This window comes from Anopheles stephensi, chromosome 3 (assembly GCF_013141755.1).
Source record: "Anopheles stephensi strain Indian chromosome 3, UCI_ANSTEP_V1.0, whole genome shotgun sequence".
Taxonomy (NCBI): domain Eukaryota; kingdom Metazoa; phylum Arthropoda; class Insecta; order Diptera; family Culicidae; genus Anopheles; species Anopheles stephensi.
This window is the reverse complement of record NC_050203.1, coordinates 401,277-429,088: the sequence shown is the minus strand read 5'-3', so window position 1 is coordinate 429,088 and position 27,812 is coordinate 401,277. Positions and strand designations below refer to the sequence as shown.

Sequence of the window (27,812 nt, the reverse complement as noted above, 5' to 3'; positions counted from 1 at the left end):
TACAAACGCTCCGATAAAGCATTGGTCTGATAGTTTATCATGGAAGATGTATCAGGGGTCGATTAAACTCACGTATGATTAAGATATGGCGATTTACGAGTGAAACAAAACAAAACACAATCAAATAAGGGGAGGGGGGGGGGAAACATAAAAAAAAAATTAGAACGTTTGATAGGCTGCCGTTTGTTGGTTTTGATTATCACAATAGCTTGAGAAGCCCAATTGATTTTCTGGAAAAGTAAAAGGAATAATACTGCACTCAGCATGAATAGTACAAACACATTTTTTTCCAGCAAGTAACAGAGAAACAGAGAAACAAACTTAGCAATCATTGAACTTTTGATTACACACTTTTCACGTTTTATTCCGTTCCCAACACATAAGGCGGGAACTGTCGATTGAAAATAGTGCATCATTGAGACCAACATGGCGGATCCAGATCCAGAGCGCCATCTGAAAAAAGTGCTGAATGTGATCGGGGTCAGTACGAAAATCGGCAATGTGGTACAGCTGGTCAAGCGCAGACGCGGGAGTCCACCGAAGATTACGGAAGAGCAGGAAATCCAACTACGGCTCGAGAAATCGAAAGAGGCTCGCTCGGAACGTCTCAACATTTTGGCCACCAAACATCGCCATGTGCTGGAGGTGGGTGCCTACATTTTAGCCGAAGATCAAGATTTTGCTGCCGAATGTGTTGCGGATCGCATGGCGGACGTGAAGTTGCTGGACAGCTTTTTCGAACCAGAGGGCGTGAAGGCATTGCTGTTGTTTTATGGCATGTGTCCTCCGCCGGGGATGGATACGGGAAGATACAACGCAAAGATGAAACAGGACACTAATCAAGTTTGGATCACCGATGGGCGCAGTGGTAAAGTGACGGTGGTGTGTGTCGGAGTGTGCCGCCACAGCAATGTCAAACCAATTGAAACCAAAGGACTCAGCGATGTGAGTAATGAAATGTTCAGGCATGCCGTTTGAAAAGTAAATCGCAATAAAACCGATCTTATCTTTGTAGGAAATTTTGTTCACCTACATCACAATACCAGCAGGATGCTCGATCGTCTACAGCTTGGTATCTATTTTGGAGAAGGTGCTTAAACCAGCCATCGATCATATCCGGGACTATGGCCATTGCAATGAGGTTCAGAAGAGCAACTTCAAGTACGGTGTGAATCGGTTCATCAATTTTCTCAAAAGCACCGAAAAAGACATATCGCAGCGAATCATTTTTGATGTGGATCGCGACCTGTACCTGGGCTTCCTCTTGACAGCAATTCAGGTAAAAGAAACGGCTCGCGATCGTGACCGGATGGGACGTGTTGAGCAAATTTTCAGTCGATGGATGGAGCAGGTTCAGTATGCTCTCACTCAGGGCGATCAGATCGAGCAAGCGCCCCATTACGTCGGACCACTGGTGGAGCTGGAATATTGGCGTACTATACTGACGCGCTACACCTCGATCAGTGAGTTTACGGAGAGCAAAGTTTTTCTTCAATTTTTGGAATCCCTTAAAATTTCTCGTGGCAAGTTGGTCAAAGTGTGGGAAGGATTAGCGGCAGAATTGTCAAACAAATTGATCGAGTCGCGGGACAACGTACGTTTCATCAGCTCAATCGAACGGTTTTGGGATCCTTTGTACCGATGTGAACCACAGGAGGCAACGCGTAGCATTCCAAGCCTGCTGGAAGTTATCCGTCACGTGTACAAATCGTCCATGTATTACAACACGTCGGATCGTATCACAGGGCTGCTGACAAAGATTGCCAATCAAATCATCATCAACTGTCGGCTGTTTCTCACTGATCGCGGAACGATCCGTATATACCATCAACCGAAGAAGGTATTGATCAGTAAAATCACCATCTGCCACAATCTGGATGCTGCCTTTCGCGATAGCTACAATCAAACGGTACAGAAAATGACGGACAGCCCGACTGAAACACCCTGGGAATGCTCGCAGGTGTTTGTTTTTGGGAAGTTGAACCACTTCAAGCTACGGTTGGCACGAATATTAGAAGTCATGGAGCTGTATCTGAAATATGAAATTATCGACCAGGTGGCCATTTCTGGCACGGAAGTGTTCTCAGGACGAATTAAAGCGGCGTACGAAACACTCATCTCCAAACCTTACGATCCGCTGATTTACACCGAACACCAGTTCGACACCGATTATGAATGCTATCTTAAAGAGGTGGAAACCGCCGAGTCAGGTCTTCAAAAGTTTCTCAAAACTCAGCTAGTTAACGAGCGTACTGTCGATAGTAGTCTTTTGATTTTGCGGAGATTCGAAAAATTACAACTGGACTGTTTGTGCATCGACCGTCGCTATCTGGATGTCGCAATGATGCTGGAAAACGAAATTTTTCAGCTCAAGGATATCTACAACGAGCATCGGGCGAATCCACCATTGCCGTACGGTGTCCCAGAAACGGTTGGGCGCATCATGTGGGCTCGGGCGCTATTTCGACAAATGGATGTTCCGCTTGCTTCCCTCAAAACCCGAACATGTGTCTTAAACCACCGAAAGGCACAACTATGCATCAAATATTATAACTATCTGTGTGAAGTGTTGATTCACTACGAGTTGCTGCATCACAAAGCATGGATGACGTTTGCAGAACAGGCTCGCACTAAACTGTCCACACCGGTGTACCGTAAGCGATCCTCAGATAACTGGTTGGAGCTCAACTTTCATCCATGGATCAAACAAGTCATCAGGGAAACGGAAGTAATACTTAAGCTCGGTTTAAGCGCACCCGATTTCACCATTGTATTGGTACAAACCAAGGAGAAAATCTACCATTGCTTTGAAAGAGCGAAGCATCTGTTACAAAAAAACAATGCACTGCGTTTAGCCATCCCAGCGATATTTCTACCTTTGATGAGAACAATGTTGGTGAAATTGGACGCAGTATTCCTACCCGGGCTGTGCGTTATTACATGGGAATCTTTGAACGTTGATAAATATCTGGATGATGTCGAAATGACGCTAGTGGAAACGGAACAGTTCTACAAGGAAGTTCACGACATTTGGCAGGCTCGCGTGGAAGACACGTTGAATTCCTTTGAAAGCACCGACCTTCTGACGCTCCCGGCTGACCCAGTGGATCCGAACGAATTTTACGACATGAACATTCGCTATCGCCAATCGGTGCAAGTGTACCTGGAAAAGAAGTCACAGGCTATGGAAGGTGCAGTTATAGAGCTGATCAATAAGTTTGTGCAGAAAATCGAAGTTCCCGATAGTGATGATCGTGGCAACCGAAGATATCAACTTCCTCTTGATCAAATCAACGATGAGAATAGGCGCCAAGAGGAGCAACTTCCGACAGACAAATTTGACTGGATTCGCTTCGACAAACTGTATAAAACGCCTGCCAACCCAACACCAGAAGCACATCTGGAAGCCCTTTTCCAGGACTATGGAGCGCTCAACTACGACGTCAGTACGCTCCACATTGACTGCATGGAGCTGTTTGCATATTTCAACAATCGAATCATAAATGTGTTCGTACGCATGGTGAAAAACTCATTGGAAAAGCTACGCTCAAGACTCGAACTGGTGCGACTTCAGCTAAACAAGGCAGCCATTTTAAGCGAAATCCATCCACTCATCGTTACCGCGATGCAATTACAGACCGACTGCTGTGACATAGTACCCTCGCTGGAAGACATACAGTTTTCGTTCGAAAGAGTTGTGCTGAATGTGGTTGAAACTTTCTACGCCATTTCGACCTGGGGCCGGCAAGCAAAGTCAGCCGAAAGAAAAACGCGACGTCCCGTGTTGGCAGAACAGCGCGCCGAACGAGATTGGTTCAAACTCATTTCTGAGCACAAGGAGGTGACTAGAATGAAGCACGAGTTTGATGGCGGTATGTTGCTACTGAAGCCCGACATTAGTTACGTTTTGAAGCAAGTCTACAATCATTACGAGTACCTTTGGAAACAAAATTTGTTCACTGTGGCTCTGGAAGCAAAGCCGGAGTTGTTCGAAAAGATCAAGGAAGATCTTGCATCCGTCACATACAGCAGTCACATCGGGCCGATCGTCATCCAGCTAGATGCTGTGGTAGAGCTTGTGCTTCGGCGTTTCTTCGCTTTCTACAACATTCGGATAGAAGAGATTGTTGACTTTATCACTAAACACGATGAAACGCTCAAACGAACTCTTACCGATTTGGACGACATTCGCATGGCGATGGATTGTTTGCAAACGGTGCAGGACAACTTTTCTTTCATTGACGTCGATCTAACGTTTATCGAGCAAACCTATCGTACGCTGGCCGACTTTGAGCAGCTTGGAATAACTCAGGAGCAGGTGGATAACGTGTATGGCATTCGCGACACTTTCAAGTCAATGATCAAATTGGTAGAAAAGGTCGAAAACGACATCATAGCCCTGCAGGTGCCGCTGCAGCGAGAACTCGCGGCAGGAGTAGCCAAGTTCAAGGAGGAAATCACTGGATTTGATGAAGAGTTTGAAACGAACGGACCGATGGAGGAAGGCATTCCGGCGAAAGAAGCTAGCGATCGGTTGCTCATGTTCCAGGGACGCTTCGACGAGCTGTGGCGCAAGTTCGAAATGTACGCTAACGGTGAAGCGTTCTTGGGGCTGAAAGTGAACGACTATCCCGTGTTGCACAAGCGAAAGAAGGAGTTTAACCTGCTGAACAAACTGTACTCATTGTACCTGCAAGTGATGAAAAGTATTGATCAGTACTACGAAACCCCATGGCAGGATGTGAACATAGAGAACATCAATGCAGAGCTCACCGACTTCCAGAATCGTTGTCGAAAGCTTCCCAAAGCGATGAAGGATTGGCCCGCTTACATCGAGCTGAAGCAGAAGATCGATGATTTCAATAACAGTTGTCCATTGCTGGAGCTTATGTGCAACGAAGCAATGAAAGACCGTCACTGGGAAAAGCTGGAACAGATGCTGGACTGCAAGTTCGATGTTACCAATCCCACCTTTACCCTCGGCAACATCATGGAAGCACCGTTGCTCAAGTTTTCCGATGACATCGAAGACACTTGTATCGGAGCTGTGAAGGAAAATGACATCGATACCAAGCTGCGCACGGTCGTCGCCGAATGGTCCACGGTGAACCTCCAGTTTGCCGCCTTCAAGACACGTGGCGAACTGCTCATCAAACCTGCAGAAACCGTTGAGATCATATCGATGCTCGAGGATAGTATCATGATCGTGAATTCCTTGGCTTCAAACCGATTCAATGCACACTTCAAAAAGGACATTATGATGTGGTTACACAAGCTGGTGAACACTGGAGAAATCCTGGAAAAATGGCTACAAGTACAGAACCTGTGGATATACCTGGAGGCAGTATTCGTTGGCGGAGATATCTCCAAACAGCTGCCACAGGATGCCAAACGGTTCGCGGGAATCGACAAGAGCTGGGTGCGCATAATGTTTCGTGCACGAGACAATCCAAACGTTGTGCAGTGCTGCACGGGTGAAGACGTCATGTCCTACACGCTTACTTCTCTGCTGGAGCAGCTAGAAACATGCCAGAAGTCGCTTACTGGATACCTCGAATCAAAGCGACTGTTATTCCCTCGCTTTTTCTTCATTTCCGATCCGGTGTTGCTGGAGATTCTTGGTCAAAGTTCCGATCCCACTTCCATTCAGGCGCATCTGTTGAGCATTTTCGATGCAGTTGCCAGGGTGGAGTTTGATGAAAAAACGTTCGGAAAAATCGTTGCCCTGTATTCGGATAACGGCGAGCGTGTTCCTTTGACCAATCCCGTATTTTGTACCGGCGGTGTAGAGTTGTGGCTCGGAAGCTTGTTAGCTGAAATGCAGGACACTATCCGGACAATCTTGGCTCACATGGCACACTGTCTTGCCAGTCCTGATTTCAACTTTATCGTCGGATTTCAAGAATATTGCGGACAAGCGGGGACTCGTTGGAGTACAGCTGCTGTGGACAAATGAAGCTGAGATAGCACTCAGCAGATGCCGCACGGACAAAGCAATCATGCGCGTGACGAACAACAGGTTTCTGAACCTTCTGAACAGTCTCATTGAGCTGACGGTGAAGGATTTAACGAAGCTGGAACGCATTCGGTTCGAAACAATGGTTACGATCCACGTCCACCAACGTGACATCTTTGACGACTTGGTTCGCTTCCGCATTCGAACTGCCATGGATTTTGAATGGCAAAAGCAGGCTCGATTTTACTACATTGAAGAAACAGACGATGTGATTGTGAAGATAACGGATGTCGACTTCATCTACCAAAACGAGTATCTCGGCGTAACGGAGCGATTGGCCATCACACCGCTTACTGATCGGTGTTATATAACGCTCGCACAAGCGATCGGTATGTCGATGGGTGGAGCGCCAGCAGGACCCGCGGGTACAGGCAAAACGGAAACCACCAAGGATATGGGCCGTGCGCTGGGAAAGTTGGTGGTGGTCTTCAATTGTTCTGATCAGATGGACTTCCGTGGCTTGGGACGTATTTACAAAGGTCTTGCGCAATCTGGCTCATGGGGTTGTTTTGATGAGTTCAATCGTATCGAGCTCCCTGTGCTGTCCGTAGCTGCGCAGCAGATTCAGTAAGTAGTTGTACTCTCATTTACAAGGGGTTTGGTTTGATACGTCAATGCAATTTCCTCTGCTCCTTTTTGCAGCATCGTACTTACTGCCAGAAAAGAGAAGAAAACGTCCTTCTTGTTTAGCGATGGCGACACCGTTTCGTTAAATCCGGAGTTCGGTCTCTTCATCACGATGAATCCAGGGTATGCGGGAAGACAGGAGCTCCCAGAGAACTTGAAAATCATGTTTCGGTCCGTGGCTATGATGGTCCCTGATCGGCAGATTATTATGCGCGTCAAACTGGCCAGCTGCGGTTTTAAGGACAACGTCATACTAGCGAGAAAATTCTTCACCCTGTACAAGCTCTGCGAGGAACAACTCTCGAAGCAGGTGCATTACGATTTCGGTTTGCGTAACATTCTGTCCGTGCTGAGAACGCTGGGTGCGCAGAAGCGAGCGAATCCTACCGATACAGAGGAAACGATCGTTATGCGCGTATTGCGCGATATGAATGTGTCGAAACTTGTCGATGAGGATGAGCCACTCTTTATTTCACTGATCGAGGATCTGTTTCCGGGCATCAAACTAAGCACCTCCAGCTACAAGGAACTGCAGAAAGCCATAGCGAATAGTGCAGAGTCTCTTGGACTGATGAACCATCCCGAATGGAATTTGAAAGTAATACAACTATACGAAACGTCACTTGTGCGACACGGTCTCATGACTCTAGGACCAACCGGAGCGGGCAAGACGCAGTGTATTCTGACCCTGTTGAAGAGTTTTACAGAGCTTGGCATGCCGCATAAAGAGATACGAATGAACCCGAAAGCGATCACGGCCCCACAGATGTTTGGTAGACTCGACGTAGCCACTAATGACTGGACGGATGGTATCTTCTCGACCCTGTGGCGACGAACACTGAAGGTGAAGAAAACGGACTTTGTGTGGCTTGTGTTAGACGGACCAGTTGATGCGGTATGGATTGAGAACTTGAATTCCGTGCTAGACGATAACAAAACACTTACGCTAGCCAACGGCGATCGCATTACGATGGCACCGAACGCAAAGCTGGTCTTTGAGCCAGATAATGTAGACAATGCGTCACCGGCCACCGTCAGTCGCATGGGCATGGTGTTTATGAGTGCATCCGTCATGAAGTGGGAACCAATTTTGAACGGTTGGCTCAAAACTAAGCCACCAGAGCAGAGCGATCTGCTGCGGCGGTTGTTCCTCAAAATCTATAACGACTTGCACTGACTTTGTCCAAACGAAACTGAAGGCCAAAATGAAGATACTGGAAGCAATCTACATTCGACAGTGTTGTGATCTTCTGGAGGATTGTTGGCTCCACAAAGTGAAAACGAACCCATAGATTTTACCGATGCTCATGTGGAGAGACTGTTTTTGTTTTCACTGATGTGGTCATTAGGTGCCGTACTGGAACTGGAGGATCGCGAGAAAATAGGAGAGTTTATAGCAAAGCACCCGTCTAAAATGAGTGAGTACATCAGCTGTGTGACAGTGGCATTTTTAAGCATGATTTCATCCTTTCCTTTACATTACAATTCAGAATGGCCAAAGCTACAGCCGGGAGAGACCATTTTCGAATATGTCGTATCAGCAGAGGGTAATTGGCAACATTGGAACGATCGTGTGGAGGAGTATATCTACCCTAATGACACTGTACCCGAATTCGCTAGTATCCTAGTGCCAAACGTGGACAATGTGCGCACCTCATTCCTGATCGATTTGGTGGCTAGACAGAGTAAAGCGGTTCTGCTGATTGGCGAACAAGGCACCGGAAAAACCGTCATGATCAAGGGTTATATGTTGCAATACGATCCCGAATACCACCTGTCGAAAAGCTTCAACTTTTCTTCCGCCACTACGCCAAACATGTTTCAGCGTATTATCGAGTCGTACGTGGAGAAGCGCGTCGGTACAACTTACGGTCCACCTCAACAACGTAAGATGTCCATCTTCATTGACGATGTAAACATGCCGATCGTCAACGAGTGGGGCGACCAAGTGACGAACGAGATCGTACGTCAACTGATGGAGAATCGGGGCTTCTACTCATTGGACAAACCTGGCGATTTCCTAACCGTGCTAGACATTCAAATGCTAGCCGCTATGATTCATCCGGGCGGTGGCAGAAATGACATACCGCCGCGCCTAAAACGCCAGTTTTGCATTTTTAACTGTGCCATTCCAAGCAACAAGTCGATGGATAAGATATTCGGTGTGCTTGGCGAAGGATACTTTTGCGACACACGGTTCAACGACGAGCTGGTCCGGTTTATTCCTCGGCTTGTGCCGCTGACACGAAAAATCTGGCAGGCGACAAAAGTGAAGATGCTTCCGACGCCGGCCAAATTCCACTACGTGTTCAACCTTCGAGATCTTTCACGAATTTGGGAAGGCATGCTGAAAATAAAATCCGAACAGTGTGATACGATTCGTATAGCCGTCAACGTAAGTGCGAGCGTTGATGAGACACTACACAAAATTCAATAACTTTTCTTTAATTCAATTTTTATTGCAGCTCTGGAGACACGAATGTACACGGGTGATAGCGGATCGGTTTACCAATTTTGAGGATCGTAATTGGTTTGTGGAAAATTTGCGATCGACTGCTGAAAAGGAACTTGGACCTGACTTTGAACACTACCAGGAAGAAGAACAGTTTTTCGTGGACTTTCTACGAGATGCACCCGAACCAACTGGTGAGGAAGGCGACGATGTCAGTCTAGAACCACCCAAGCTGTACGAAGAAATGCCCGGATTCGAAGAAACAACAGCACGAGTTAAAATGTTTCTCGAGCAGTACAACGAGCAGATACGCGGAGCCACAATGGATTTGGTGTTCTTCCGTGACGCCCTAATCCATATGATGATCATCTCACGTATAATTGGCACTCCGCGTGGCAACGCGCTGCTAGTCGGTGTTGGTGGCTCAGGAAAACAGAGCTTAACTCGTCTGGCATCATTCATAGCTGGGTACAAGTTTTACCAAATCACTCTGACTAGAGCGTATAATGTGAACAACCTTATGGAAGATCTCAAGTATTTGTATCGCGTGTCCGGCGTTGACGGTCAGGGGATAACATTCATATTCACCGATAACGACATCAAGGACGAAGGATTTCTGGAGTATATCAACAACGTACTCAGTTCTGGCGAAATTGCTAACCTATTTCCGAAGGATGAAATTGATCAAATCACGAATGAGCTAATACCGGTGATGAAAAAAGTCGACCCCAGGCGAATCCCGACGCAGGACAATCTGTACGATTTCTTCATCTCCAGAGCTCGCGCCAATCTGCATATCGTCCTCTGTTTCTCGCCAGTCGGAGAAAAGTTCCGCAACCGGTCGCTGAAGTTCCCCGGCCTCATCTCGGGCTGTACCATCGATTGGTTCCAGCGTTGGCCCGAGGATGCGCTCATTGCTGTGTCGACGCATTTCCTACGCGACTACAATATCGTCTGCACGGCTGACGTAAAGGTGCGCCTAATCGAAATTATGGCTTTCGTACAGAACCGTGTTGCAGAAGTGTGCATCGAATACTTTGAACGATTCCGACGCCAAGCACACGTGACGCCCAAATCGTTCCTTTCGTTCTTGGAAGGTTACAAGGTGATCTACAGACAGAAGCACGAAAATATTGCCATTCTAGCAGGGCGCATGCAAACTGGTCTGGTGAAGCTTATCGAGGCAGCTGAATCCGTCGATGTGCTGCGCGTAGAGCTGGAGGAAAAGGAGAAAGATATCGTCATTGCAACAAAAGCGGCAGAGGTGGTGTTAGCCTCCGTGACAGAGTCCCAGCGTGCGGCCGAGTTAGTAAAGGCGGACGTAATGGTGGTTAAAAACAAAGCCGACATACTGGTAGAGCAAATCCAGGCCGATACAATGATTGCAGAGGAAAAGCTGGAGGCTGCAAGACCAGCGCTGGAACAAGCCGAGGCTGCCTTGAAAACTGTAACTGGCGCCGATATTGCGACGGTACGAAAGCTGGGCAAACCACCTTATTTGATCACACTGATCATGGACGTTGTGCTCATACTGTTTGGAAGAAGAGTGGCCCCTGTGAAGCCAGATGAGGAGCGCCAATTCATGCTGGCATCCTGGGAACAGTCGCTCAAGGTAATGGCCGACACAGGCTTTCTGGGAAAAATTGTTCGTTACCAGGCGGATCTCATCAACGCCGAAACAGTTGATCTTATGATGCCGTACTTCAACTACCACCTATACACGTTTGAGGCGGCCAAAGCAGCTTGCGGCAATGTGGCAGGTTTGCTCAAGTGGACTGTGGCGATGGCCGACTTCTACGACGTAAATAAGGATGTTTTGCCCTTGAAGGCCAACTTGGCCCGACAGCAGAAGAAGCTAGATATTGCCATGGCCGAGAAAGCCGCTGCGGAGGCACTGCTAAAAGCGAAAGAAGAGGAACTGGCCGTTGTGCAACAAATGTTTGACGAGGCAATGGCAAAGAAGAAAGCAGTCCTGGATGATGCGAAACAATGTCAAGATAAGATGGACGCAGCGTCAGCACTGATTGATGGACTAGCAGACGAACGAGTGCGCTGGACGGAACAATTAGAACAATTTAAAGACGAAACCGAACGGCTTGTAGGAGATGTCCTCATTTTGACCGGCTTCCTTTCATACACTGGACCGTTCAATCAGGAGTATCGTACAGTGCTGCAGACGAATTGGCAAAGCGAACTGAGCAGGCGCAGGATTCCAGTATCTAGAAGCATCAATATCACAGAGAGTCTTACCGATCCTGCCACCATTGGAGAGTGGAACCTGCAGGGACTACCAAATGACGAGCTTTCGATTCAAAACGGAATCATTGTTACAAAAGCAGCCCGCTTCCCACTGCTGATAGATCCACAGTCACAAGGAAAAATGTGGATAAGAAATAAGGAAAACGACTTTGGGCTAGTGGTAACCTCTCTGAACCACAAGTACTTTCGAAACCACATCGAGGACTGTGTCTCACTTGGCTATCCGATGCTGATAGAGGACATCGGCGAAGAACTTGATCCCGTGCTAGATAATGTGTTGGAGAAGAACTTTATCAAAATGGGCAACACGTACAAGGTAAAAGTAGGCGACAAGGAGGTGGATGTGAACGATTCATTCCGCATGTACATGACCACAAAGCTACCGAACCCGCTTTACACGCCGGAAGTATCGGCTCGAACGTCGATAATTGATTTTACCGTAACGATGCGAGGGCTGGAGGATCAATTGCTCGGCCGGGTGATTCTTACAGAGAAGCGCGAGCTCGAATCGGAACGAACCAACTTGATTAAAGACGTCACCGCCAATCGTCGTAAAATGCAGGAGTTGGAAGCCAATCTGCTACACAAGCTGTCCACCACACAGGGCAGCCTGGTAGACGATGTAACGGTTATCGGAGTGCTGAATACCAGCAAGATAACTTCGATAGAAGTACGCGAGAAGCTGAAGATTGCTCGAGAAACGGAGATTAAAATCAATCGAGCTCGTGAAGAGTATCGACCGGTGGCCGCACGAGGCAGTGTGCTATACTTTCTCATATGCAGTATGACCATGGTGAACAACATGTATCAAACGTCGCTGGTACAGTTCCTGGAACGGTTTGATATCTCAATGTTACGCTCCGACCGACATCCGGTACCAACCAGGCGCATCAACAACATCATCGAATACCTCACATACGACATTTTCCGCTATGTTTGCCGCGGCTTGTATGAAGTACACAAATACCTTTTCGTCCTTCTGATGGCGCTAAACATTGATCTGGATCGAAAAACCGTTACGCACGCAGAGTTCCAAACGTTCATCAAGGGAGGAGCTGCGTTGGACATAAACACATGTCCAGAGAAACCATACAAATGGATCGCCGACGTGACCTGGCTAAATTTGGTGCAACTCTCCAAACTTGACCATTTCGGTGCTATTTTGGACAGCATACGCAACAATGAGAAGGGTTGGAAAGCATGGTTCTCCAAGGAAGCACCCGAAGAAGAGCCGTTACCACCGGAAGGCGGGTATCAGTCAATGGATGCCTTCCGACGACTGCTGCTGATACGGGCCTGGTGCCCGGACAGAACGCTATTTCAAAGCCGTCGGTATCTTGGCATGTCGCTGGGTGAGCGGTTTGCAGATCCAGTTATCATCAATTACGACGCATTGCTAGAAGAAAGCCGTCCTCTGACACCGTTAGTATGCTTTTTGTCCATGGGTTCCGATCCCACGCCAAGCATTGAAAATTTGGCCAAAAAGAACGGGTTCAAGTGCCGCTCAATTTCTATGGGTCAAGGGCAGGAAGTGCATGCGCGCAAGCTTGTGGGCAGCTCATTGGAAGAAGGTTCCTGGGTGTTGCTACAGAATTGCCATCTCGGATTAGAGTACATGAACGAGCTGATGCTGCAGATATTGGATTTGGAACGAGCCGGCCCCACGGCGTATCATGAAAATTTCCGCATTTGGATGACGACCGAACCGCATCCCCTGTTCCCGATCACATTTCTACAGATGTCTTTGAAATTCACCAACGAACCACCGTCCGGAGTGAAGGCCGGTTTGAAACGCACCTACGCATCGATGTCCATAGAGATGTTTGAGTACAGCGATTCCCCGCTCTATGTGCCACTGATATACGGCATATCTTTTCTACACACGGTTGTGCAGGAACGACGAAAGTTTGGACCGCTGGGGTGGAATATTCCCTATGAATTCAATTCGGCAGATTGGCTGGCAAGTTGCATGTTTGTGCAGAACCATCTGGACGCACTGGATCCTAAGGTCGGTCGCGTTAGCTGGAAGACGATGCGTTACATGTTGGGAGAGGTGCAATACGGTGGACGCGTTACCGACGACTACGACAAGCGGCTGCTCAACACCTTCGCCCGCGTTTGGTTTTCCGACGCAATGTTTGAGGAAACATTCCGCTTCTTCCGTGAGTATCGTATCATGCGCTTCAAGACTATCGAGGAATATCTTGAGGCAATAGACAACATGCCGCTCGTGGATCCTCCGCAAGTTTATGGATTGCACTCGAACGCAGACATTACGTACCAAAGCAATACAACGAAAGAAATTTTAGATACAATTCTATCGATCCAACCAAAAGGTAAGCTATCGAAAAGGATAGGTTTGGTGATTACAAAGTAAAGTGATAAATTTAATTTCCTTTGTCTATCCTACAGAATCATCTGGCGGCGGCGGTGAGACTCGTGAAGTGACGGTAGCAAGGATGGTGCATGACATGTTAGGCAAGGTCCCTCCTCCCTACGACCCGTACGCAGTAAAGGAGCGATTACGCATCATGGGCCATCAAGAGTCGATGAATATCTTTTTACGCCAAGAAATCGATCGCATTCAGCGCATCTTATTGCTCGTACGACAAACACTGGACGATCTGCTGCTAGCTATCGACGGAGTCATTATTATGAACGAGCAGCTTCGAGATGCATTGGACAACATCTACGATGCCCGTGTACCGACCGTCTGGAAGCGGGGTAGTTGGGCTTCGGCGTCGCTTGGTTTTTGGTTCACCGAACTGATCGAGCGAAACACACAATTCTATAACTGGTGTTTCCGGAAACGGCCCAACATGTTCTGGATGACCGGATTTTTCAACCCGCAAGGATTTCTAACGGCCATGCGACAGGAAGTGGCCCGCGCACACAAAGGGTGGGCGTTGGATATGATCACGCTTCACAACGACGTCACACAGATGCTCACCGAGGAGTGCAAGGTAACGCCACCAGAAGGAGTGTATGTTTATGGTCTGTATATCGACGGAGCTGGATGGGACAAACGATTCATCCGGCTGCAGGAAGCTACCAACAAAGTTCTCTACTCACCCATGCCCGTTATCCATGTTTACGCTATTAAACTCCACGGCGCCGAAGGATCCAAAGCTTTACGAGGTAATTTTCACTACACATTTCACTTGAGGCACATCCGTTGATTTAAAGCGCGTAACCACCACATTCTCTTTCACTACAGTGTCCAGTTTACAAGAAAGCCAATCGAACTGATTTGAATTACATTACGCCACTGTGGCTACAAACAGCCAAACCACCGGAACATTGGGTTCTCCGCGGAGTTGCCCTTTTGTGTGATATCAAATAAGCGGATGCACTGCTCACTAACACCCGGCATCGAAAAAGCACTCATGTAAACAAAGGCACTAAAATTTGTTGATGAAAAGTTAGCTTCAAAATCCGGCACACAGGCCGCTTGTAAAACTATGAATAAACACTTTATTATTACGCATTATACGCAACTAAACAATCGCTAATCGTTTTGTTGTGGTATTTGCACTACAAATGATAAATATACTACTTTGTTTTGCGAAGTTCACAAGCCACGCGGTTTCTTCCTGAAATTGTTTTGTCCTTCGCGTTTGTGTACGTGCTCTCGATGTGCGGGTTTGTTGTTGCCGCGCTCGGTTGATTGTCAAACGAGCAAATGATCCAACCTTGTCGTTTGACGTTTTCCGTTTCGCATGATTTTGAAACGACCGTTACGGTATCGTGAAAGATATAATAACAGGAAAATATTTAAAATAGAAGCTTTTTCATGGATCATTATTGTATTGGTTATTTCCAGAACGTAAAATATTGTATGTATAATGAAATATTCAGGTTATGAACAAAAAAGGAAAAAAGGCAACGAAACAGTTTGCTTTACAGGAATAAACATTTGCATATTGCGTGCATGTGCAATGTACTGAATAATCTGAGAAATCTTCAATAAATAAATTTATGAGAGTTGAACGCCTAAGGTCAAATGGCGAGTTTTTAAGTTTCTTTTTAAATAAAAGAATAATTACCTTCTTGCCTTGGTCTCAGTCAGTTAACTAAAAATCTTGGTTTCACTTTTCGTTCGCCATGGCACGACTAACTTTTTCGATTCGTGCCGGTCATTCGTGTTTCTTTTGCTTTGCTGCAACTGTATCGTACCGCACCACATGCAATGTTTGACTATGAATGAAATTTCAAAACAGCTAGCACAGAAAAAATGAAATGTATGTCCTTTTTTTAAATTTGTAATTTTCATGCAGAACTGCCGGGTTTAATTCAATGTTCTCTAGTCTTCCGTTGTTTTCGCATTTATTGACTAACCAAAGGCAGTGGTGTGTAATATGTGAACCATGCGATCGAACCGTTTTGCTCTACCGTGATCGTGATACAGTAACGTATGGTATTACTTCCGGAATTATGACGACAGTTGCTTCGGAAATAGCCATAACAGTCGTCATCACGTAGCTAGAAGGGAAAACAAAAAGGAAATCCGAGCAATGTCTGACATCCGGCGTTCGACACCGGTTTGAGCTGAGCACCATATTGAGGCTGCCGCACAGACTTTTCATATTGCCGCTACACGATCGATACATGCTACATCATGCCTTATTGCAGCAGTGCGGAAGATAAATCCGGATCGATGGCCTTCCCTCCGGAACGGCGTTGGTTGATGACCTTCACATTTGAAGGTATCGAACTAACTTCAGCCAGTTAGTTAGAAATAATGCTACTTTGACAATAATTAATCTGACAGCGAAAGTTGTCGTATGGTATGCAAGTTGATTCCACGTAGAATCACCTCACAAATCGTCTTACAAATTTACGAAACACGTCGCTAGATCAAGTATCGATCGTAATGTTTCCGAATCGTCCAACTTAAGTGAGACACCAAATGCTACACGCACATACCTGCTCTCTGCTACGAAAAAGGGGTTTATGGGAGGGATAGGATTGGCTGGTCGCTGAACTTGCAACTTTTGTTGCTCGACACGCACTTCTCCCGCGGGAGTGAACCAACCATCGACGTCAACACGCTGCCAGGGTAGGTGTTCAATTTTGACTCTTCGTCATTCTCGTCAGAGCCACGCAATGTTTTGTTAGCACAGTCACACTATCAAAAATCTCTCAGACCAGTGCCATAGCGCATTCTAATGCAAATATTTCAATTACACACCTCTTGGCCATAAATTATGCAAATAGTACGACACAAAAAGAGGGGGGAAATAACCTCCCAAACGGCAGAGCCCCATTTACAGAATCGACATCCGGGGAAACAATGGACGTTCGTTCGTTTGCTCTTGTCGGTGATGGAGAGATCGAATTCGGTCTCATGCTGCTTTTTGGTATATTCCTACGCACCTTGTTCCATATTCAGTGCAACCCCTACAAACGACGAAGTGCAATATGGACAGCATCTTGGGCAGAACTCACACTAGAACATGTTGAAGGTCGTTCAATTCACGGCACTTTACAATGAAAGGTATCGCATGCTCGTGGACCATTTGCCTAGAAGGGCTGCTTGCGACTTGCGCGAGAGCACGTTCATCAAAGAGAATGGGCTGGAGAAACTTCTTCCACCAACCCGTACGCGAGATAGCCGCTGGAGAGCCATCTCCCCTTTGGCCTTTGATAACGGTAAACGGAAGTAGGCAAGAAAAGGTGCGAGATGAAGATGACGGAAGAAACTAAAGGTCTGAAGTCCATCTCGTACTATCCCTCCCTTGGAGCACCAAGGCATCCTCCAATGTCAGTCTCGCTTAACCTGATGGCAGTTTGAAGACACAAGGCAGAAAATGTGTCTTGATCTATAGCGTTGAAATTATTTTCGCAAAATGAAGAACTTTAAACAACGAGTATCCAGATGTGCCTGTTTGTATTAGATGCAATTTGAAAAATGATCACGCACGATCAGGGGGTGGCGATCGTGGATCGGAACTGGTTGAGAAACACTGCATCGTACTTCCACAGCGCGCTTCCCATCGAGCGCCACACAGCGGTCGTATTTTCATTTGCCAATCCGACGGCGTACAGTCAGCAACGCATTCCTGCCGTGTTCTGCTGCTTCTGCTGCTGATGGGCAAACCGGTGCATTCGCTCACGTGAGGCTGAGAAAAACACACGCACGAACGCGCGAACGCCACAGTGCAAACCGGCAAAATCCGAGTGAAGGCTGTAAAGTGCTGCGTGGAAGCCGCGAGATTCGACGCAAAGAATACTTACGGTTAGTTGGGCGCTGTGCTGTTGCTCCCTCAGCTCCAATTTCCATCGCGGGTCTGTGTGCAAACGCTCTTCTCTGCTCTCGGCTGAGTGTGTGTGTGTACGTGTATGTGTGCGCGCGCTCGGTGGCCGGTTTTCACGCCACCCCCTCCATCGGCGTGGTGTTTGGTTGTGCGTGAGAGTCGTTGAGAAGCCAGGCGGTGCGGAAGCGCGCGCGGTCAAGTGAAACGGCAGCGTGTACATGTAGCCACCGGGAGGTTCGCCACCTAACCCCATCCTTCTCGCTGCTGCTGCTGCTGCTGCTGTAACGGTTCATAACAGCCGTTAAAGCGAGAAGGCCGCTACACGTGAGAGAGAGCGCGTACGAGAGAACCCCCAACGAAGGTCGGACCAAGGCGCGGCGGTGTAGGTAGCTGCTAGTCCGTTAGTGAATTCGTCGCGCGGAAAACCGCTTCTGGCAGTGGAAATCAACCCGTGTTATTCGCGACAGCGTACACGTACACGTACGCAGAGCCTCGCGAGACGGTTATTGGGACAGTAATTGGTTGATCGATCCGTGTAGTACTCGATCCGATCTGAGATAGTTGTTGCGTGCGGTACCACTCTGCTGGTGGAGTTGTTCGCCGTCAGCGACCGTTGTCAATCTGAAGACCAAACGGAGCGAAACAATCCCGGAGACAATTCGCGTTCGCCGCCGCTTTGCCGACACCCTGTGCAGCAACGTTCCATGTGGGCAAAGTATAGCTTCTGGCCGTTTTCGATCGCTGGTACGTTGTTTTGCTATCTGTGCGCTTCCCGCCTTTATCGACCTTCCGACAGACGCAGGGAACCGTTTGTAAAGTGTCACATGCGGCATGTGGTGGTCGTTTACTCGGTTATTTTTTTGTACTTTTGTTTTCACCCCCTAACTTTGGTGCCACGGTGTGTACAGTGTACAGAGTGTACGCGCTTATCAGCGAACGGAACGGTGGGGCGCCCGATAAGAAAAGTCCCCCATCTACAAGACTGCTACAGCGCTACCAAGCAGTGTATCCTATACGATCGCAGTAGGCAGTTCGGGAAAAGCGTCCTTGGTTACGGCAGTGAAGGGTTAACGGAGCTGGAAAACGCAAGCCGACGCAGCGCCTACTGTTGAACCACTTTTCGACTTTGCATGCCCGAGTAGTTGTTGTAGTAGGTGACCGTGTGCGTACTGTGACTGTAGTGTGGAATATCTTGGTGAATTTAGCTAAACACACTGGCTTACACTGTGCTATTGCGCCAAGAAACGGCCACAACAACAACAACACTTCCTGAGTTCCGTCTCTCGCGCCATGGCAGAATATTAGCAACAGCAAGCGCGAGTTGCCCGCCATGTTTGCCTTAGCGAGTTCAAACAGATATTTTAGATAGTACCATGTTACGCGTGTTTGTGTGTGTGTGTATTTTTGTATGTGTGAATATAAGTGTGGTTGTGTACGTTGTTGAATCAGTACCGTATCGCAGAGTGCTCTACAATCTCTTCTATCTCTTTTCTTTTTTCTCTTTTTTAATATTCCCTTCCTGAACTTCCCTGTTCCCTGTTCCTTGTTGTTTCGGTAACTTCCCACTGACATCGCTAACCTATACTGACAGCTCACACACGTACTTGTTGTTAACAAGATTTAATTCGAAACCAAACATACACGGACCTTCATTCTGGTCCACTGCATAGAAGCAGCCCAAACTCCCATCGGCTGGAGACGTGTGTTTTCCCACTTGGTTTTGTTTTTTTTTCCCATCTGCCCCGTTTGCTCTTCCGGTTCCGGTTTCCTGAAACACAAAATTTCGTTTACCCATTCCTTCCTTCCCCTAAAACGGGCTTTTTTTCTTCAAACGGAGCGCGTCATCGCGGACACGATCTACATCGTGTCTGACGTCCGTAGTGTAAAGTGACAGTAGAGACTAGCTCCCTCCTACCTCCCTAACTGCCTTGCTGGGTTTCGGACACGACCACCACCATCACGATGCCGTTGTTCAATAAGAAAAGCACCAAAATATCCAATCCTTCGCCACCGATGACCAAGGATCCGCATGCGTTCCACGATAACAACAACTACAAAAACCCTCCGATCCCAACAGCGCCCACGATCCACCACGACAGCATGAGCAACGGTGGCCACGGCGAATCGACCGTCACCAAGCCGCAGCTGGTGTTCAATTGCCAGCTGGCGCACGGCAGTCCAACCGGCTTCATCACCGGGTTTGCCAGTGTCAAGGAGCTCTACCAGAAGATCGCCGAATGCTACGATTTCGCTATGGATGAGGTAAGTCACAGTGAGGCACAGTACTCTTTTTCCATTTTGCACTGATGAATGGGCGTTCCGAATTTGTTAGTATTAGCTCGCGTCAGCCTCCTTGATAGCCTTTTGTCGCTTCCAAACGCTCCAATATGCGATATTCGCTTGCGATATCTTATCTTCCGTCCGACGGTTTTACGAGGTGTGATTCGTGGGCGAATTACCTTTGTCCGCCAGGCTCTGTCACAGCGATTGCACACTTGAGATGGGGTACTTGAAGCAATCGTTGAAGCAAAACGGCTCGCAGCCGATAATGACAAATGCGAGACACCAGCCAATGCATCGGGCCAACGTTACACAGATTCTTCAAGTCCATACATTGATCCCGACTATTCTAGCAATTGCGACGTGCCATTTTCATGACGTGGCCAAGCATCTTTGGAAGAGTGTGACTAATTTCGGAACACACAGCTTGTCGAAATCTGACAGCAATAGTCCAATAATACCCAAAACTTTGCGGTATCTTAAAAAATGCGACCGTCTATCCGTAAATCACGATCATCCTCTGCTGTGCTGTAATGTTCCAAATTTGGCTTCACGTGCTTCGGTGCAGTGCAGTGTACAGTTGAATGCACCTTCGCCGCGCAAACCTGTCATAAATCCCGATTATTTTATTTTCTTCCTCAATTCCGATCGGTACCGAGGCACGGAACTGGGCATTTTTGGAGGGTGTAAAAAAACGCTTCATGCTCAACGGAATTGCATAACGGCATCGCGGCGGTGGCCATTATTGCTACCCCGTCAGCTGTTTGTACGCGGCCAATGTTTATGCAGTGTTACGATGGAATGAATTTTTGGCCAGCCAATGCCGGAAACCCGTGAAAAGTTCGTTTATTCGAGCAGCGATTTGATTGCGGCGCGGTAACTATAAAACATGCTTTATTGAGCACACATCCCTACCACGCCAGAACCTGCTGATCGGCGCCAAGGAACTGCGCCGGTAGCCAGCAAGCAAAAAAGTTTATATTTTATATCTTGATCGACATACACTACACACACACAAACACATATGGAGATATCGTTGACTTCACAGTGCAATAGGCGATCGATCGCGGCAGCACAACATCGCGATGTGATCGTTCCGCTGGGTCAGCTGAGCCGTAGGCCCGCAAAATACCCAACAACAAACTCAATCCCGGTGCGGAAAGAAATTTAGAAAATTGGAAAAGAAACGAGTTAAAGCTACATCCCAAGCGAACCCGGTGGCGAGGCCAGTTTCTATTCCGTTGGAACCCCAAATTGGGTCAATGAAACTCGAGCTGCTTGAGGTGTTGGTGCCTTGCCCGGTTTCTTTCATATGCTTCTTCCGAATGATTAGGAGCCAACACCAACACAAAAAAAAAATCAAATCCGCTCGTTGTAGCATTCGGCAACCTGTTTCGACGCTGCTGGACCCGGTGTTTCAGGGATGCGCGAAAAATGAGGCCACGGAGGTTGTGCATCATTAGCGTGTCAAAAATAGAGAGAATTAAGGGTAGGCATTTCGGGAATGCCCAGCAGCACACGTGCAGCGGAATGTACGCCGGTCAGACAGATTTCATCGGATCGATCTTGAAAGAGGCTCTTCCAGTACGGCTCGTGTATTGTATAACGCTCAGTGCACGAGCATGAGCCCGTTGCTTGACCGACATTCGCCAACATGTGAACCATTATGACAGCGATTAGTTTCCCGAGGCCGGATCGAAGCGGCAAGGAAGTGGCAGGTGTTTGACGAAGGCGTTCGTGGGTGCAATCGTCGTTCTTTGCTATCGGTGTGGCGCACCATTTTCCTATCGTGGGATGTACATTTTCCCTTTCTGGGAACCTGAAGTGCATATTTTCATGTGATCGGACACTGTTTACGTTGTGCTTACCGTGTACTAGCGCAATAATGCGGAACGTGTGAATTAAAGCGCCAACATCGTTGAAACACATAAGAAGCGGAAAAGCGAGTACTGCGATGTTTACGCGGCTTTGCATGTTTGATCTAATGAAGCACAGTGAGCAACAGGATGATTCGTGTCTTGCACACTTTATACTGAATTTGGTTGAATTTATAGTAAATACATAATGTCCAGAAATGGTGGTATCGTTGCAACGGATGAAAAGCCTCCCCAACTGAGCTTTGTTTGGCGGCGGGTCGTCTTCCTGGGGTGAAAGTCTGCCGAGTCGAGCAAAGTCAAGTCCACCGGTTGTCCCCACCAGCTTTCGACCCCTGTCAGACATTGCAGTCTGCAAGGTAATTTGCGCTGAATTCATCCAAGATCGCATCTCTAGTGCAAGAAGGATAGGGTGAAAAGCATGCTGCTAAATACTTTTTCAATGCTTCAGCCCGATTGCCGCGAGGATGGATGGATCGAGGATAAATAGATAGCAGCACCAAGTGAAGATAAATGGAAAATAGCTCGCCCTTCAACTGATGCCACTTTTCGATGCATCACTGATGCCACTCTGCGACTATGGCGATCGGCGATGGCGATCGAGATTGTGTTTAGTTTGGCGAAAGGTGAAATGGAAAAGAAGGAAACTGTCCCAATGTGGTGGAGTTTCCTCGGGATGGACCAGTCGGTTTCCAGTTTTCACCCCCAACCCTGTGGTGGTCACTGCTCGACGGCATCCACTGTCCGGTACCAAACTGCAACAAAGTTTGTGAGGACATGGTGCAGAAGCAATGTGTGCCCAAGTGAAATTAGCAAGCGCTCGAGGTTCGACTCTAACGTCTAACTACTTTCTCCTGCCGGTTCCGGAAGAAGCCCGATCGGGACAAGTTTTAGTCGGAATAGCGCGGAACTGGATCATCATTTCGTTTCGTTTGAAAATGTAAGTGATCGCGGTTGGAGTGTAGACTGGTTTAAGGACAGATACTTGACGCCTAATTAAGCGATCGGTTGTATTATGAAAGGACCGTCGCAGTTGGTAGGACCGCTAACTGTGATAATCTTTAACGGAGCATAGGGTTAGGGCAATTCGCTTCGCTTCAACTGGAGCGTGGAGTGGGATTAGCAGCGACCCATCCGAAAGTAGACTAGAACCAGTCCCGTCCCCGAACTGGTTGTACCAGCGTGAGCGACCCAAAATAAGACCACCATATTGAATGCACCGGAGCGATTTGTTACCGTTAGGTGCTTTCTTTTTCTGCAGCTAACAACACAACAGGGCAAAACAGCGTGGGCCCCTGACGATTGTGGCCGTGTGAACGTGACTAGGACAACACAGGAAAAGACAAACAAACCTCCCGCTTTTCATCTCCAGTCCACACACGGCACAAATAGTGCGTGGGGATTGCGATGCATTTGCATACTGCAGGTCGAATTAAAAAGGCGGTTGTGTTGTGTTGCTGGGCGCCCCTCACGTTTGCCGATTGTGTTGCATCGGGGCGCACGTGTTCGGATGCGATACACTCCGCATTGGCAGTGGCTGTGGATGTGACGATGCTTGCAAACATGTTTAAAACAAAAAGAAACATTACTCCACTCCATCAAGCAACAACACGGGAAAAGTAACTGTGGAAGCGAAATTGCATAATTTTTTGAGTTGCGTCCTGCAGCTGGATGGATCCGCACATCCGAGAGATAAGCTCAGCTACGCCGCGTGCCAACGTGTGTAGCCATTTGTGTTGCGCCGTCGTGAAAGGTTGCACACCTTTTCACTGGCAAGGTCTTGGTGTGGTTCAATTCAATTAGAAAGTAACTTCATACGCTCATTGCAATCGGAGCCTCTAGAGCTAGTTGTGCAGCTAAGCTCGGGCCTGTCAACTGCCGGTGGTCAGCAGCCTTTGCGTCGCTCGGCGAAACACCGTGTGGGGCTTCTCTAAAAATACGTCTAGATGTTTCGTGGTGTTGCTCCAGGCATTCACCGCGGGCGTTTGCGTGGAAAGCTAACTAAATAATGAGCAAGTAATAATGCTTCCAATATAAAGCTAATTAAAGATGGGCGCAACAAATGCTGATGCTATTGCAGCTCCCGCCGTATTGGGAGTGCTGCAATGGAAGATGCGAGATTAATTCGATGGTGCATTCATTTTGTCTCTCCTGGTGCACTTCAAAGGGAACAGGGGAGATTTATGTCCATGCAGCAGAACAGCATACTTGGGGACCCGTTGAATAACACTCCCTAAAACATATTTAATATTAATTAACTGGCGGCAATCAATTAAGAGACAGCGGACAGCTCTTCAGCCAGCGAATGATGGAACTTTAACATTGTACCGCCCCTAATTGTTGGTTCGCTCGTTGGTTCAGCGGACCCTTGTGGATGAAGAGGTCTAAAACCGCGACAGAAACCCACACCCATACGCCCATAGCATAGGAATCACGCTCTGTTTGGCACGGTGGTGGTGTACGAGATTCCGGTCCGGTCTGACCTGACCTGACACCTGCGAATTGCCGGCCGAATCTCGCTACAGAGGATCGAGGGCTACAGCAACACACCGGCGACACCGTGATTGCAACCTGCGCTGCGCTAGTCGCCGCGGTTCCGCACAGTTGGATCCACTTCCGCTTACTCAACACACACGAGCGCCCGATTTGGATGAGTTGGGGATGAAAAGGAACACGAGTAGGTATTTAATTTGCGGTGGACAGCGCGAAGTTCAACGCTCGAGGCCGAAATCAATCCAACCAAAGCATCACAATTGCAGAGAGATGGATGGAGCACCGCGGCGAATGAAAAACTTTCCACACCCGACAGGATCGATCGTGAATGTGGGCTTCTCCGAGGTTGGAGCGAAAGTGCACCGGAACGTAACGCATGTGCAGCTCGAAAGTTGTGTGACCGGTGACGATTTTGGGCGATACCTTCCTACGCTTCGGTGTGATGTCAAGGTTAGGTATGGCGTTGCGAGCCAAGCGTTACGAATGGGTCATTGGGGGAGTACAGCGCTGTATTGACAACGTTACGATAACCAGCGTGTATCGTGCCTGCTGCTCGATCTGCCCTGCGCTATTGCTGGTACGCCGGCGTTGAGCGCCTAAACATGGCCAACGTAATATTGGACCTCCAAAGACTTCCTACCGTTCGTCCTACCATACTAAGAGCAATCGACCGAGGCACGAGCCTTTTCCGGCTAGCGATGAGAAACAAATCATCGAGCGTCAACAACTACCGACCAACGATCCGCAGTTACATATTCCTAACTTGCCTCTCGCAAAGCAATCGGCTCCGTAATTTTCCCAAACAAAAGCAAATCCACGGAAAGCCTATTAGTGTGAAGCTCAACTTCGCTCGAAAATGCCACGTAAAGCTCGGCCCAAAACGGAACGAAGAGTGAAATGGTTGGAATGTTGAGAAAAGCCACGAAACTGGCGAAGAAATTGCCAACACCGACCACCCAGCCCGAGCCCGAGTCCGACGAGGTCAGTGGAAAATGATGTCGGCCAACAACCACCGTATGCGAAGATGGCACTCGTGATGAATTTTCATCCACCGACAACGACTTGTGGCACCCGGGGGCATCGAAAGAGTAATAATAATAATGAAATTGAGCCTGCTCACGTCAGCAGTGAGATGATGAGGCTGTTTCGGTCTTTTTTTCGGGCGGATTTTCCCTCCCCGCGGATGGCGCCCGATGGAAAGCGACGAACCTGCAACGAGTGAAGCCAGAGCAAACAAAGTGCGAAGAAAAACACGATTGAAAATGCACAATCGGAATCGGTTGCATTGAGTTGATGGCGGGTGCTGCTAGACCATTGGGTCAAATTTCCCCGTTCGGTTGGCCAGAGCGGTCGGTCGTACCCTTCCGCGAAAAGTGCGAGATGTGCGAGAGCGTCGTAGCCGATGATCACACTTTTCTCGAGGGTGTGCTTTGGCGTTGTTGGCGCTGTCCCGTGCCGCTCAGCATGCACGATCGCCCTGCACTGCAGTCGGTGCTGCGGAGTGGATCTCTCGAGACACGTTTGCGTTTTGTTTGATGTTTTGTTTGAGTGCTGCCGAAGGAAAAGCTTTAGTTATTGTTTGGTAAACTCCGTACCGTACTGGAAAAGCGTGTCAAAAGGTAGAAAGAGAGCTAACGGCAGATAGAACAGTGATTCACTGTGCTCCATAAAGTATTGTTTTTCCTACCTTGGGCGTGAGCGATCTGTGATCGGAGTGCAGACAAGAAGCGTCTTTTACCGTTCTTTAATATGCCCCGAACTTTAATCATCCTCTAACTGATCGTCTCTCTTTCGCAATTTCAGATTCTGTTCTGCACGCTAAACTCGCACAAAGTCGACATGAGCAATCTGCTGGGCGGTCAGATCGGGTTGAACGATTTCATTTTCGCACACAAAAAGGGTCGCCCGAAGGAGGTGGAGATCGTTAAGTCGGAGGATGCCCTCGGTCTAACGATCACGGACAACGGTGCGGGTTACGCGTTCATCAAGCGCATCAAAAGTGGCAGCGTCATCGATCGGATTCCTCACATACAGGTAGAGTATCGATCGATCCGATTGCGATGGCGAAATCACGCACCAAGCTTATATGGTTTCCCCGATCTCTTTCCACCGTTCCACCGCAGATTGGCGATCACATCGAGAAGCTGGACGGGATCAATGTGGTCGGAAAGCGACACTACGAGGTGGCCCGCATGCTGAAGGACATTCCCACCGGATCCACGTTTACCATCCGTCTGGTGGAGCCGATGAAGAGCGGGTTCCAGGGAATAGCGCCGCGCAAAGGAACGGCCGGCAGCAAACCGGGCAAGCAGGGCTACGGCAGTGGAAAGGAGACGCTGCGGTTTAAGGCCAATGGAAACGCAGCCATCGAAGATGAGGTACGTACGGTGGCCGGACTAGCATCGTGAGCGCGCCTCCGTAACAGCGAACGGGTCCGCATTAACTCGCCAATTTCGTTTCAGCACGACGATGCTACGCAAAGTGGAATTGATGCCATTAACTCACTGCTCGACTCCTTCATGGGAATCAACGATAGTGAGCTAGCCACACAAGTGAGTAACCGAATGCGAGGTACCGTCGGACGCGCTGCGCATCACGTAATGAAAACACTTTGTCTCTCGCTTGCAGATCTGGGAACTAGGTAACAACAAAATTAACTCGATGGACTTTGCGGAAGCGATCGATGCGTCCGACCTGGAGGCTTTCGGTTTTACTGACGATTTCATCATCGAGCTCTGGGGCGCCATCACGGATGCACGCCACGGCCGATACAAAAGATAAGGGCGCGCCAGAGTCGCTGGAACCAATGATGAACCGACGACGAGATCCTACTTGAGATAAACAAACAAAAAATAGGAGCATTTACGAAGAAACGAAGGCAGCAATCGATCGACGAGGCGCTCGTGAAATGTGATGTGTTTTAAACTACTACTACTACTACTACTACTATTATTACTACACCAACAACAACTACTACTGCTACACCGCTAGCATCTATTTGTGAGGTGATTGGAAAGCCCCCTCCAGAATGGGAGTTGATAAGCAGGCGATAGCGGAGATAGCCGTGATAGAGACAAGATATGTAAACTGATGCTGCGCCAAATGTCGCCACGAAGCAAGTTTAACGCATTCCCAACACATTCCACTGTTAGGTAGATGAATAAGAGGCAAAATTACAACCCATATTACCAACTCCCCTTCCACTGCCGGGGGTGCACCGTCTGCGGAAAGGGTGGTTTAACGAACTTAGTGTTTTTAAAATTGTAAAATGTTGTAAAAATGTGTTTCTGTTAGAAAATGCAACGAAAATCGTGCGAAAACCAATCGCTGCGTCGATGGGAGGTTTTCCTTTTCATTTTTTGTTTGTTTTGTTTGCTTCGGTTTCATTAAGGATAATGAGGAACTGAAGCGGGAGAAACAGGGGCAGACGGCGGAGAACGCCTCACTCAGTAGCGAGGCGAACGAGTGAGGGGGAAAAGTATTTTAGCAAAATGGAGTTCGTATTAAATTGTGAGAATGCAATAATAAATATTTAATCATAAGATGAGAAAGAA

At 48.0% G+C, this 27,812-nt stretch overlaps 3 protein-coding genes across 8 annotated transcripts in view; 2 read left to right on the top strand and 1 right to left on the bottom strand.

The window, feature by feature from the left end:
* Positions 1 to 14,958, bottom strand: part of LOC118508899 (mucin-5AC) — a 75,653-nt gene extending 60,695 nt beyond the window's left edge. For 3 of the 6 annotated variants that reach the window (XM_036048742.1, XM_036048741.1, XM_036048751.1), the window contains exon 1: positions 14,427 to 14,575. The gene's annotated coding sequence lies outside the window, so the exon portion shown is untranslated. Of the gene's footprint in view, positions 1 to 14,426; positions 14,576 to 14,613; positions 14,714 to 14,838 lie in introns of those variants that run through there. The other 3 variants (XM_036048748.1, XM_036048747.1, XM_036048746.1) reach the window with 3 other exon arrangements.
* LOC118508897 (dynein heavy chain 8, axonemal-like) lies at positions 61 to 19,286 on the top strand. The gene is given in 12 exon segments (XM_036048735.1): positions 61 to 945; positions 1,016 to 5,920; positions 5,922 to 6,583; positions 6,659 to 7,817; positions 7,819 to 7,902; positions 7,905 to 8,061; positions 8,134 to 9,038; positions 9,109 to 13,690; positions 13,767 to 14,455; positions 14,457 to 14,492; positions 14,572 to 17,592; positions 19,203 to 19,286. Coding segments are annotated over 11 exon segments (13,824 nt in total). The 5' UTR covers positions 61 to 426; the 3' UTR covers positions 14,698 to 17,592; positions 19,203 to 19,286.
* Positions 17,378 to 27,812, top strand: LOC118508908 (PDZ domain-containing protein GIPC3). The gene is made up of 6 exons (XM_036048769.1): positions 17,378 to 18,355; positions 19,689 to 19,873; positions 26,062 to 26,292; positions 26,382 to 26,636; positions 26,721 to 26,810; positions 26,887 to 27,812. Exons 1-6 carry the CDS (start codon positions 18,316 to 18,318, stop codon positions 27,037 to 27,039), a joined length of 954 nt encoding a protein of 317 aa, XP_035904662.1. The 5' UTR covers positions 17,378 to 18,315; the 3' UTR covers positions 27,040 to 27,812.